General features: G+C 52.9%; 1 protein-coding gene and 2 non-coding genes across 3 annotated transcripts; all 3 read right to left on the minus strand.

Moving 5' to 3' along the window:
• Nucleotides 1-489: 489 nt before the first annotated feature.
• Nucleotides 490-561, minus strand: TRNAP-UGG. The gene has a single exon. It is a non-coding gene; the product is annotated as a tRNA-Pro (tRNA).
• A 140-nt stretch (nucleotides 562-701) lies between these two features.
• Nucleotides 702-774, minus strand: TRNAT-UGU. The gene has a single exon. It is a non-coding gene; the product is annotated as a tRNA-Thr (tRNA).
• A 1731-nt stretch (nucleotides 775-2505) lies between these two features.
• LOC104410172 (tripartite motif-containing protein 7-like) lies at nucleotides 2506-11168 on the minus strand. The gene is made up of 8 exons (XM_010020268.1): nucleotides 11059-11168; nucleotides 9628-10054; nucleotides 8883-8978; nucleotides 7780-8010; nucleotides 6051-6073; nucleotides 5768-5883; nucleotides 5151-5186; nucleotides 2506-3020 (listed from the first exon to the last, which is right to left on the minus strand). Exons 1-8 carry the CDS (start codon nucleotides 11112-11114, stop codon nucleotides 2506-2508), a joined length of 1500 nt encoding a protein of 499 aa, XP_010018570.1. The 5' UTR covers nucleotides 11115-11168.
• Nucleotides 11169-12213: the final 1045 nt, after the last annotated feature.

Consider the following 12213-nt stretch of genomic DNA (forward strand, 5'->3'; position numbering starts at 1 on the left):
AACAGGAGCTGCTTATTCACAGCTCCTATTAATAAAAATCGGGCTTAGTTTTCTGTTTTTAGCATGGGGGCCGAGCCAAGAGCAGCTCAGGAGAAGTGACAGCCCATGGGGGAAAGATCTGGAGTGTCCCTGTGTATCCACAGCTCTTCTGCGATGGGAAATGCTGAATTCCCAGTGTGAGGTTTATGCATCGCCTCTTCTTTGTGCAGCTTGCGAGGGTAACAAAAGGTATTAGCAGGGGAGGGTTGATTTCTAAGGAACAGGAAAGTTTGGATGCGTGCCTGAGCCATGTAACGGCAAAAAGGTCCTGAAACCTGGTTTGGTTTTCTTCCATTCCGTGTGTTTTTTCCAGTGAGCTGCCGAGAGTGCTGCAGCTGAAACGGGACCTCAAAAAGCTGCGGAAGGAAGAGGAAAAGAATTAAAACCTTTATTTTAAAATTATTATTATTAAACAAACAAAATCAAAGGGAAGAGAGACGAGTAAAAGCAGGGCTCGTCCGGGATTTGAACCCGGGACCTCTCGCACCCAAAGCGAGAATCATACCCCTAGACCAACGAGCCGCCCTGACAGCACCCTTCTCGGTGCGGCTCTCGGTGCCGGGAGCGGCTCCGTCCCGTCCCCGCGGCTCCGCCGGCTCCCGGCACGGAGGAAAATGCCGATTTTGAGGACAAAACGAAAAAACAAGCACAGAAAATGCCCGAGGCCCCAGCGAGATTTGAACTCGCGACCCCTGGTTTACAAGACCAGTGCTCTAACCCCTGAGCTATGGAGCCGCAATGGAAAAATGGGGCTCCACCGTGGTCACCAGGGGGGAACCCCAAAATTGGTTGGACCGCCCCAAAACCTCCATGACCCCCAATACTTGTCCCAGACACGGGCCTCTCGCAGCTCCGCTAAACACAGGGACAAGCAGGAGCACTGCACGGCCAGAAACCACCGCTGAGAGTGTACCTACACCCCTGGAAACGTGAGAAACCGGGGTTCAGTCCCACCCGCGCGGGGGGGGGGGGGGGGGGGGGGGGGGTTCAAGCCCTTGGCACCTCCAGCATCTTCTCTTTCTTTATTTGAGGAGGTTTGGCCAAATTAGAGCAAGGAAAGCTCCATATTGCTGCTGCAACAACACAGAGGTGATGCCCATCCCTCCCTTCTAAGGGTGTCTGAAGATAAAGATCGACTCAGGCTTTACCTTCAGCTTCCTCAATCTGGGCAATATGCAGATGTTGGGTTTGTGCTTAACATAAACAGATGTGGGGGGGACAAACCACCCCTATATATATAAATGCCTTCACCTCTCTCTCTATACACACACATATACATGCTTTCACTTAAATTCTTTCTTTAGACTTAAATTCCAAGCAGGACAATCCTTCAACCCACACTTCTGATGGTCTCCAGCCTGTCAGCAGCTGGGAATAACAAACAGGAGAAGACCAGTGCAGGTAGCACCTTCACATTTTATTGCCAGCACATGGGCTAGGAACAGTCTGGGAGGGTCAGATGTTGTTTCGCTTCCTGTGGGTTGCAGGTTATTAGAAGAGGTTAAGAAACCAACCAGCAATGTCCCCAAACCAGAAATCATGGGTTTCATCACTTCAGACAATAAAACACTTATTATGTTGTAAAGGCTGCTTTGTTCTGGCAAAAGCCATCGTGACCCAAGGAAAGCACGCATGAAGCATCTGCTCTCTTGGCAAAAGGGAGCATTGCCAGAGGAAAAGGAAACAGGAGATGAAGGTAAACGGGTGGATTTGCTGGGAAGGGAGCAGTGAAGAGGAAACAGAAGGTTCAGCACCCAAAGTCTACATCACTATGGGCAAAGCAGAAAACCCTTGAGGGGTTATAATGAAACCATCTTCTGGCCAGAGAGGACCTCAGGAGGAGTTCCACAGGAGCACCAGCGCTCAGAAACATGGCTCTTGCTCATGTCTGGCAGCCAAACACACCTGAGCAACACGAACTTGTGTTGCTTCACGGAAAACCAAGCACCTTTCAGCCTTTCCCACAGTAGCAGCAACACCTCCCTCCTGCCCCGCACAGAGAACTGAAGCACTCGAAGCTGATGGAGAGGGCAATCGAAAGCTCACAGCATCTCTTCAACCCCATCTTGACTCCAAGACAGGTCAGATCTTGGTGGCCTTGGGGTTTAGACCACCTGGGAGGGCTCAGACCCCCATATCAGCATCACAAAAATAGCCTTGGGAGTACATTATTATTCCAGATTTTAGGAGTAGCAGCTGGAATAAGTGACCAGGTACCTCCCCTTCACTGGGGACTGACCTTCCCAGCAGGAGCAAGGAGGAAAGAAGCCAGAAACTCCAGCTGAGTCCCTTATAACCACTCACAGAGCACAGCAAGAGGAGCTGAGCATCCTCACAAACTCATTGGGATGGTTTCCCCTCACTACCGGGTTACCCATCCCTCAGCTGAACTGGGCTGCATGGCTGATTCAAGAGTCTCTTGTGCTCATCCAGTGAAGACCACGGGGAGAGGTCCTCAGAGAAGCCTCATGGGCACAGTTTGATGTAGGTGACGGTGGAACAGACGGAGAAGAGGGGGAACACCTTCTCCTGGAAAGCCACGTTGAAGGTGAAGATGTGCTGCATGTTGTCGGCGTTGTAGAAGGAAACCTCTTCCCCTTCATAATCCAGGTAGACCCTGACCTTACTGAGCTTCTGGCTGAGGCTCAGCGGCGTGCGCTGGGGCGAGGTGACAGCCCAATAGCGACCTCCATTCTGCTGCACTGCCCAGATCCCCTCTTCGGGGGAGAACTGCGTCAGCCCCTTCCTCCTGACGGACTCCTTGGCCACCCCGAAAGCCCACCCGTCCGAGGCGCCCACCTCCACCTCCCAGTAGTGTCTTCCCGACTTGAAGCCCGTGGTGGCCAGCACCCGCGAGTTCGTGTCGAACCTCTTGGGGTTATCGGGCAGCTCCTGCTTCCTGCAGCCCATCCTCACGCTCTTGAGGTCGGCGGAGAGGATGAGGAGGTGGTTTGCGGAGTCGGGGTCCAGGGTCAGGTCCTCTGTTGATGACAGCAGGGACAGGGATAACTCAGTGAGAACGGTAACAGATAAAAGCCTGAGCTGGGGGGGGTGAAGCACTTCCCAACCTCAATCACCACATCCCAACCTCAACAACTGCTCCTCTTCAGCTCCCCGGGCAGCCTGTGGGGAAGGAAAGCCAAGTTTCAACGCTGGCTTGGCTTGGAGTTTCTTGAGATGCCTCCTCTCGCCATTGACTCTGCAGGAAGCCTGAGGCTTGGGGCTTGTTATAAGAGGAGTCATTTTAGGTGCTAACAAATATGCTCCTTCTCTCTAGAGGCGGGTGAGGAAGGTCCCAGTTAAAGGCACGCGATGAGCATCCTCCTCACCATTTTCACGTCCTCACCATCAGGTAAAGGTGAAGAACATCACAGCAAAGCAAATCATGGTAAATGAGGGCCAAGATCTGGTTCAGGATGTCCTAAAGGGAGACCCACAACTGCCTTTGGCTCTTTGATCAGCTCATGGTCCTTCAGCAACACCAGCACCTCTCAGACACTGTCCTCTCACACTGACACCCCAATACCCCCCCGTTGGAGGGCAAAACTAATGGGATAACAACAATATAAGGATACTTGGAGCAAAGAACACAACAAATCCACATGCAAATAACTGACAATGACACACAGTAAAAATGGACCTTAGATCAAGACTTTTTCCCCCAAAATATTGGTTTTTGGCTCATCCAGTGTCCAACACCCAGGATGGAAAATGAACACCCCTCAGATCACAGACTGCTGAGTGTCTGTCCCCAAACCACCCCATGATGACAAGTCCCCATGGAAAGCCATGACCTAAGGGCATCTTTACACAGCAGATCCCATCTGAAACATGCATGTGGATGAAGGTGGATACAAACATCTATTCCCCCTTCCAAAACCAGGCTCAAAGGGAACAGTGAGCATGGGAGTGACCTCAAATTGTGGTTGTAGTCAGCAAAGTTGCCATGAGTGAACGAGTGACACCTCTTTGGGGTATCTAAATGGGACTTTAGGAGCTGAAACATGTCCAAGAAGACCCATGATGGGATTGAAAGCTTCGTGGTGTTTCATAGCAGTCAGGAAAGCAATAGCAGCCACGGGAAAGGGTAAGTCCTTTGTTCCTTCAGAACTTAAGCACCTCCCCAAAAACTGGGAGATTGGCTTTAAAATAGCATCTCCTGCGTTTTGCACTATTCCATTGGACAAGGAGATGGTGCTTTCAAGGTCTGTCACCAGAAGTTAGGGAAAATGGGTTGGATGAGCAAATTCCCTCACTTTGAAAGGTGTTTTCTTTCCTTCCTCTTACATCTCCAGCCACTGAAGGTGTTGGGATTTGGGTTTGAGCTTCAGCTCAGGACTTGGCTTGGTTTAAACCAAACAATACTATGATCCCATCTAAAAACTAAGAGCATCCAAAGCTCTTGGGAAGGGTGAACTAAGGAGTGGGATTGAAGCTTCGGCTGCCCTCGATCCCCCAGCTCCCTGCAGCATAAGCTGTGCCCCACTTTGCTTCCATAGGGTTTGCTGGGACAATGCACCAGCGGTTGCACCTCAGCACATGCACACACACCACCACATGGACATGCAGTGAGGGTCCTGTCGCTGTTCTGCTTTCATGTGGTGGTCCTCAGCCTTTCCCCTTGTGCTTTGCCACGTCCCTGCCCACAGGCACCATTCCAACAGCTTCCCATAGGATTTAAGGCCTCTGGAGCAGCCCACACCATCCACCCCAAACCCTGGTGGGAACAGCAGCCTGGGCACAGGGCAAATCTGGCAGGTTTAAAGCAAGTTGTGGCTTGAAAAGGTCTGAATCCATTGGGGGGGAGTTCAAATATGTGTTCTTGCTCCTCCGCACTGCAGTTTTAAGGGGAAACAGGCAGAAAGGACCTAGCTGAGCCATCAGATCCCCGGCGTCAGCCAGAAACCCCGTCTTTTGACTCTGGAACTGAGCAGGCTGGATCTGCAAATCATCGAGAGAGAAGAAATTAACCCAAAAGAGGAAACCCAGAGTGCCTTTTTTCCTCTTGTTTTATCCTTTTTCTTCTCAGCCCTCTCTTTGCCTTTGCAAAATACAACCACAATTTAAGGTCTTTGCTCCAGGGCGCTACATCCAAACGCTTTTCCCTTTACCTTTTTCACCTCGTCCCAGCTCATCTCGCAGGTTGTCTGCAAGGAAAAGACAAGGCGAGTCAATGGGGACAGCGAGAGAGCACAACCCCCCCTCTTTAGGGACCTTTATATACAGCAAAGTGCTTAACATGGGACTTGACAGGTAGTGAGGGTCGAGGATGGAGCAACACCAGCTCCCACAATGGGGGAATTCCTGGCGAATACAGGTTAATTTGTATAAGTTTTAAACAACCAAAGCTTCTGGACATGGAAGAGAACGTAGGGTTGGGTTAAGCCTTATTTACACTGTCCTGATTCCTCCCCAAATCCCTCAGCACCATCTTGTGGCTTCGCTGCGCTCCTGCAAGGGGGTGGCTTGTGAATCCCGGCCTCCAAGTACCCGGGATGTGAAACCCGGTTTGTTGCACTAAAACTGGCGGGTCAGGCTCATTTCCCCCTCTTTAACGAACTCCTTGGCTGGAAGCACATCTCCAGAAGCCCTTTCGAACAAGATTCATCCTATTTCAGTGCTGCGGCCAGGGACCTCGAGCCATCCGCAGCATCCCCAGAGCTCCTCATCCCTTGTCCCAGTGCCTGGAAAAGGCCTATTTAAAACACACGGATTTATTTTCACTTACCCCTGAACTTCTTTAGGACCTTCTCAAGGACGACGGTCTTGAGGGAGAAGTTGCAGATGTGCATCTTCATGTCCGTGCACACGGGCACAGGCTTCTGGCACTTCACATCGTCACTTCTGCAAAGGGAAAAGGGAAAGCATTAAGGAAATCACCTCCATTCCCCCGTTTCTTTCCCATCTGCAGCTGACAGTGCCTCCCTCTGGCACCTGGGCTGCAAACACTGACCTTCAAACAGTGTTGGGAGAGGGGAAGCATGAAAGGGGGGGGAAGCAGCGCTCCGTACCTGCTTATGATGCTCATTACATCCTAGGAAGGAAGAAGAGAGACAGAGTGAAATCCCTGTGCAATATGTGCCATGCTTCCCCATTAAACCCAGCTGAGACATCCATCCCTTACGGCTGCAACAACAGGCATGGATCCATGCCTCAGATCTTTGCTTCCAGCTTTGGAAGGCCACAGTCCTCCCAGATCTCACTCAGGGACTAAAGACCAGCTGCTTTTGCGGGGGGACCAAGCCTTCCAAATAGTGCTATATATAATAGTCCAGCTTTGTGCCCACAGCATCATGATGTGGCTTAGATTGGAAGGTGGCTTTGGAGGTCTCTTATCCACCCCATTGCTCAAAGCATGCCAGGTTGTCCAAGTAATTTAGGGGTATCTCCAGTGATGGTGACTGCAAAAAACTCTCTGGTTCCTATCCCAGTATTTGAGCGTTGCTGTTGTGAGCCAAGAGCAGGCATCTGGCAGCCTTTGAGGTGATCCCAGGGTCTCCTACTTCCAAGAAGGGCCCATCAACCTCTCATTTGAAGGCTTGAGACACAGAAAGACAAGTATCCACCTAAGAGCCAAAGGGACATCATCCGCCATAACTTGGCCACCTTGAAAGCTGGCATTAAACTTGCACATCCACGTCTCTATCATCACCAAGAGGAGTTTAGAAGGGCATAAACCATGTCGAGAACATTGGACGTGACTCAAAACCAAGCCCAGGGAGTGGAAAAGGGCCCTGGAGCTGGCTAAGACTTCCCAGCATGGGCTTTAAAAGCCAAAGCTCCCCCATCGTTCCAGGTCAGGGCTGTGAACAACGGTGGCAGCCGAGCAAAGACCACGTGGAACCCGCTTTCACCCATGGCCAAGTCCTGAAACCATCTGCAAATATTGACAGAGCTGCCTCAGAGGGAGTTTAACCCCACAGGGATCAATGTGTGCACCAGAAGCACCATTACTTCAATCAGCACATGGCCACTTAAAAGGTCCCTGCTGGCCTCTTGCCACAGGGTGGGGGACAGGACTGCTTGATTTTGGGATGGGCAGCTCAGGTTTGCTTTCCAAACCCCACTTCAGCTGCAAAAGGAGTGTTTGGGTAACAAGGAAGGGGCTGGATGGGCCCCAGCTTCTTTCTTTGCAGTGCAATCAATACCTGGAGCCCATCTGCTCCCTCTCTCATACTTTCCGGCTTGGTTAATGGCTCATTTGGACTTGAAACCCAGCTCTGCTTTCAGGTCCTGGCCAACCCTCTGCAGCCAGGACTGTAAAACCTGGCGAGGAGCCTTGTTGTGCTGAGCCCAGCTCCATGTGCTCCATACTCCAGCTCCATTCCAAGCCTGGAGGAGTGGGCATTGTGAGCTGGCCACAGACCTTGCAAGCTCATCAAAGGAGGTGCTTGCTCTAAGGATCTGGCTGTGGTGGCTCTTCATGCGAGGTCTAATCCAGCTTTGAACACCTTGAAATGGGAATTTATGGGTACTAGAAAGGTCCAGACAAAGTCATGGAAGAAAATGGTATTAGAGGCTATTGGATATGAAGAGCACACCTCTGCTGCAGGATGTTCCTGAGCCAGAGAGCTGCTGTGTGCTCTTGATGGTGTATCTCAGACACTGCTCATTGAAGATAGGGGGAAATAAACACATTTATCCCCAGAATACCTCTAACGGGACCCAGAACCACATTAGAAGGGATGGAGAAAGGCCTTTCCTCAGCCCTGGAGGCTCATTTCACAGCCAGCACCTCACCTTGAGGAACTCGAGCATGGGCTGCTGGATTTTCTCCTCCAGCTCCGTGATGAGCTTGTTGAGGAGCGTGATCTCCTTGGAGAGGTCGGTGATGTTCTCGTTCTGCCTCTTGGCGATGTTCTTCTCCATCTTCTCCAGCTGCCCCAGCAGGATGTGCTCCTGGTCGTGCAGGAACTGCCGCAGCCTCTCGAACTCCGAGAGCAGCTTCTGCCGCTCGCTCTCGATGGTTTTCTGGCCACCAAACACAGTGAGATAAAGGGGTTCAAGCTGGTGCAGTGATTGGGGTGGGGATGGAGCACCCACAAACATCCTTGCTTGGGAGGCTGCATAGTGCATGATGCGTAACAGGGCCAAAGCCTTGGAAAGAGGCAGGGATGGACAGCCATTGCTGTGCATAATGGCCACAAACAGCCATTATCTCCATTGCAGCTGCATCCCCACAGCCTGCTCTGGAGGGAAGAGGTACAAAATCTGGGGCAGCAGATCACCTCCAAAGCAAGACCTTAGGCAGGTTTTCTCTTCTCGACTCAACACAGGCTTCCATTACCTCCCTTTACCTTCCTTTATCTTGGTGGGGAGTTAATCCTTGCTTAAAGCAGAGGTGGGAATCAGTGACCAGGAAGTTTCCTTAGTCCCTGTCATCACCTGCTGGTCCCACCACCCAAACTGGGAGAAAGGGTTGTGTAGGAGAACCCACTTGGAGCATCATTTCCCCCTCCCTGGAGGCATCTATATGCTCATGTAAACCCCAGCTCCTGCCTTGCTGCGACTTCCTGTTCCTCAGCTCTGCCAAGACCCAGCTCCAATTTGTGCTGTCATCACAAACAGACCAACAAGCTCCTCCGAGACCAAACCTGGTGCAAACGGGAACATTCTGCTCCAGGAAACGCTCCCTTTGGCAGCATGGATGAGGTTGGGTGTGTTTGGTCGGGTCCGACAGGTCCCCCCAGCCCTCAAACACAGACCTTCACGCTCTGCCTTCTGTGTCGTGTGTGACACCACAGCTCATGGCCATGGTGCTACTTCAAGCCACTCCAGATGGAATAAAGCCCCAACCTCAACCTCCCTCCTCACCACTCCAAGCACCCGCTATGGGCACACACCAGGAGCTCCTGGGTTTTCTTGTCATCATTCACTTTGAATTCCAGCAGCTCCTGCCTCTCCTTTTTCAGGAAGTCCAAGCGGCCCTGGATTTTCTCCTAGGAACAAGGAAAGAACATGGTGTTTCTGGGGTTTCTTCCTTTCCTTCGCTGCATTATCCACCCTGCACATGGTGTGTTCTTTGTGGCCGTGCAAGGACAAGCAGGATTGAAAGGGAAACAGGGTGCGGGCCCTGGCTCAGCTCACAGACACCTGCATTTGAACCCCAAACACCAGCACCAGCTCCCACACACGCAGCAGACACAGAAAGGAGACAGCGGATGCAAGCGGAGGATACAGGCTCTGATCTCATCGGCTGCTGCCTCCCCAGCCTTTGCTCTTGGCACAAGCCAACCTCAGCCCAGCTTTAACCGCCTCGGATTCACCTTTGGATGCTCGCCCAGCCCTAAATAGATGTGGGTGTTTGCTGGGTCAGGTGTTGCCCTGCTGATAATGTGGGTGCCCGCAGGTTGTGTTTGCAGCTTGGCTCGAGCCCAGCGCTGTTGTGCAGGAGCTTGCATGGAGGAAACGCTCCCACAGCCTCCTGGTTGCCCCGTTTAATCCCAGCCTGCAGGGACTGTGTGAATGCACGAGGAGGGACAGGTTTTCCTGGGCTCTGGAAAGCCAGAACGCATCAACCGGCTCTTTGAGGCAACAAGAACATGGTGTTGAGTGCATTGAGAGGCAGAAGGACGGACGGCCACGTACCTTGTACTCCTCGGACGCCTCGTCGACGGGCACAACGGCGTGCGGGCGATGCTCGCGGGACCGGTCGCACACCACGCAGATGGTTCTCCGGTCATCCTTGCAATAGAGCTTCAGCGCTTCCCGGTGCTTCCCGCAGAGCCCGTCCTCCTCCGCGCCCTTGGCCCCGCGCAGCGTGAACTGGCTGATGATCTCGGACATGTTCGCCAGCTGCCGGTTGGGTCGGAAGCTCTTCTGCTGGAACACCTCCCTGCACTGCGGGCAGGGGAAGTCCATCTCCAGGTCCTTCCAGCTCTTGATGATGCACGCCCGGCAGAAGTTGTGCCCGCACTCGATGGACACGGGGTCCTTGAAGAACTCCAGGCACACGGAGCAAGTGGCTTCGTCCTGGAGGTTGCCGGGCAGGAATACCGCGGCCATGGCCTCCTTCCTGCAGGCAAGGACTGATTGCAGCAGGGCTGCACCCGGAACACGAATGCTTGGCATCCAGCCCCCTGTGGGCGTTCCTCTGCCAGGAACGAGCCGCCGAGGTCACTTCTGCTCTATCTGGTTTCTTTAAGCCAGTGGCAAAGACCCCGGCGTTGGGGACAACATATAGATGGAGGGAAGAGCAAGCAGGAACACAGCCTGCCCTCTGCTCCCTCACAAATCCTGGGCTTCCCCCATCCTTTCTGGTTGGTTTGGGTGTTCTTTTCAGGTGGGAAAAGGGAATTCATTTGGGATACAGCCACCAGGACTGGGTCCTGCTGCTTTTTGGCTGACCTGGTGCTAAATGCGAGCTCGGAGCCCTGTTTAGCAGCTGCTCTAGGCTTTGGTCCAGGTGACCATCTGAGCTCCCATTAGAGACCTGTTTTGCCCTCGGTGCTTCAGCCGGGGACTCGGATGACTTGGTTGAGCCCCAGGGCTCAACAGGGGCCATAAAAAGCAACAGGAGAAAGGGAATACACAAGGATGCAAAGTCCATATATCAAGATGGGGGTGGGGGGGAGCTTCCCAAATCCTATTTCTCTGCAGCCCACCATTTCCATCCCTGTGGAAAACCCACCTCCCTTCTCATATATATCAATATATGTTTATACACACACACGCACGTATCACTCCCTATGGAAGGGAAATTGCTTTCTCTCCCACCTCCCTTTTCCCTCGGCCATAAACAAACACAAACTACACATTTTCCCCAGGTCAACCATGCATTTTTCACCACAGAAAAACTCGGTGCAAAAGGATGAGGTGGTGGCTTATGAGCTGCAAAGAAATCCATACCCTACCCAGAGATGCTGAAACAGCAAGGAAAGAGAATGAGACACCTCGACAGGAGGAATGGGCAATGGGAAAAGCAGGAGAACAAGGTGGGGAGGGGAAAGAGAGGACAGGCAGCCCCAGGACACCCACACAAGCGCATCCCACCGCCCTCCCCTTGCTAACACCACGTACCTCGGAGCAGAAGTGTAGGACAGGGGCATCCTCCCAAACCTCCCAACCCTCTGCATGGAGAAGGTGCTGGTGGGGGGGCCAAGCCGGGAGGCTGAGGGCTCCCAGCGGGATGCAGCCCACGGAGCCCGGGATGCTTCTGACATCTCGGTGCTGCTCCAGCTCCTGCTCCTCCCCAGCCCGCGGCGGCCGCACTTGTCCCCTCTGTCACATCATCATCCCCCCCCGTTCCCATCTCACTTACCATTCCTTTCCCTCCCCCATTGCATCTATCCTGGGCACCCACCGGCCTCCTTCCCTCCTCCTCCTCCCCTGGGCTCTGCTCCCTTCCCCTGTGCCAAGGCGCTTTTCCCTGCCCAGAGCATGGATAACGTTTCCAGCACCTCCCTCCACCTGTCCCCAAGCCCAGACGCACTCCAGTGTCCCATCTCCCGTGCCAGGGGGCTCCAGGAGTGAAGCTTTTCCTCCCTCCTCCAAAGCCATCAATGAATGGTTCATGTCCCAGCTCACATTCAGGGCAAAGAAGGGCAGAAACGTCTCCTGCAGGACAAATCCCACCGACCATGGGTGGCTTTGGGTAAGGAGAGGTCCGGACATCCAAAACAGCAGGGAAGAGGGGGGAAATACAAGGAGAATACAACTCTAAGCATGTTTTCTGCACAAGTGAAATAATAAATACCTGTTAAATACACACATCCCCTATTTCTCTTGGCTTCCAGCACCTTCCTGATGCTCTCCCTTATGTATAGTTCCCAACAATGAAATTCCCAGCCCTGCACTGTAGGAAAAACAAACGGGAAGCAAGCGGGAGAAAGCACCTTGACTTGCCCTTGGGGTTGGAGCTGCAGGATTATGTTCAGGGGCCATGAGCTGCTTCCAGACCACCAGGAATGCTGAGTCTGGAGAGCTGGGAATAGGGGAAGGGAAGCACACAGGAGCCAGGCTCAGCTGCTGCTTATAACCTGCAGGTTTATTGCTCGAGCTGGAAAAGCCAAGGCCAGATGCACAGAGTGGGTCCCACCATCCCAATGTGGGGTGGGAATCCTTTGGGATCAGCTGGAGAGCTCATAGCATTGAAACGGCCACACCACCCTGCCCAGGCTAGTCTGTGGGGTCCTCATCCCACTCCTCGTTGCAGAGGTCGGTCTCGCAGCAGGA

The sequence above is a fragment of the Nestor notabilis genome, unplaced genomic scaffold (assembly GCF_000696875.1).
Source record: "Nestor notabilis isolate BGI_N333 unplaced genomic scaffold, ASM69687v1 scaffold668, whole genome shotgun sequence".
Lineage (NCBI taxonomy): Eukaryota > Metazoa > Chordata > Aves > Psittaciformes > Psittacidae > Nestor > Nestor notabilis.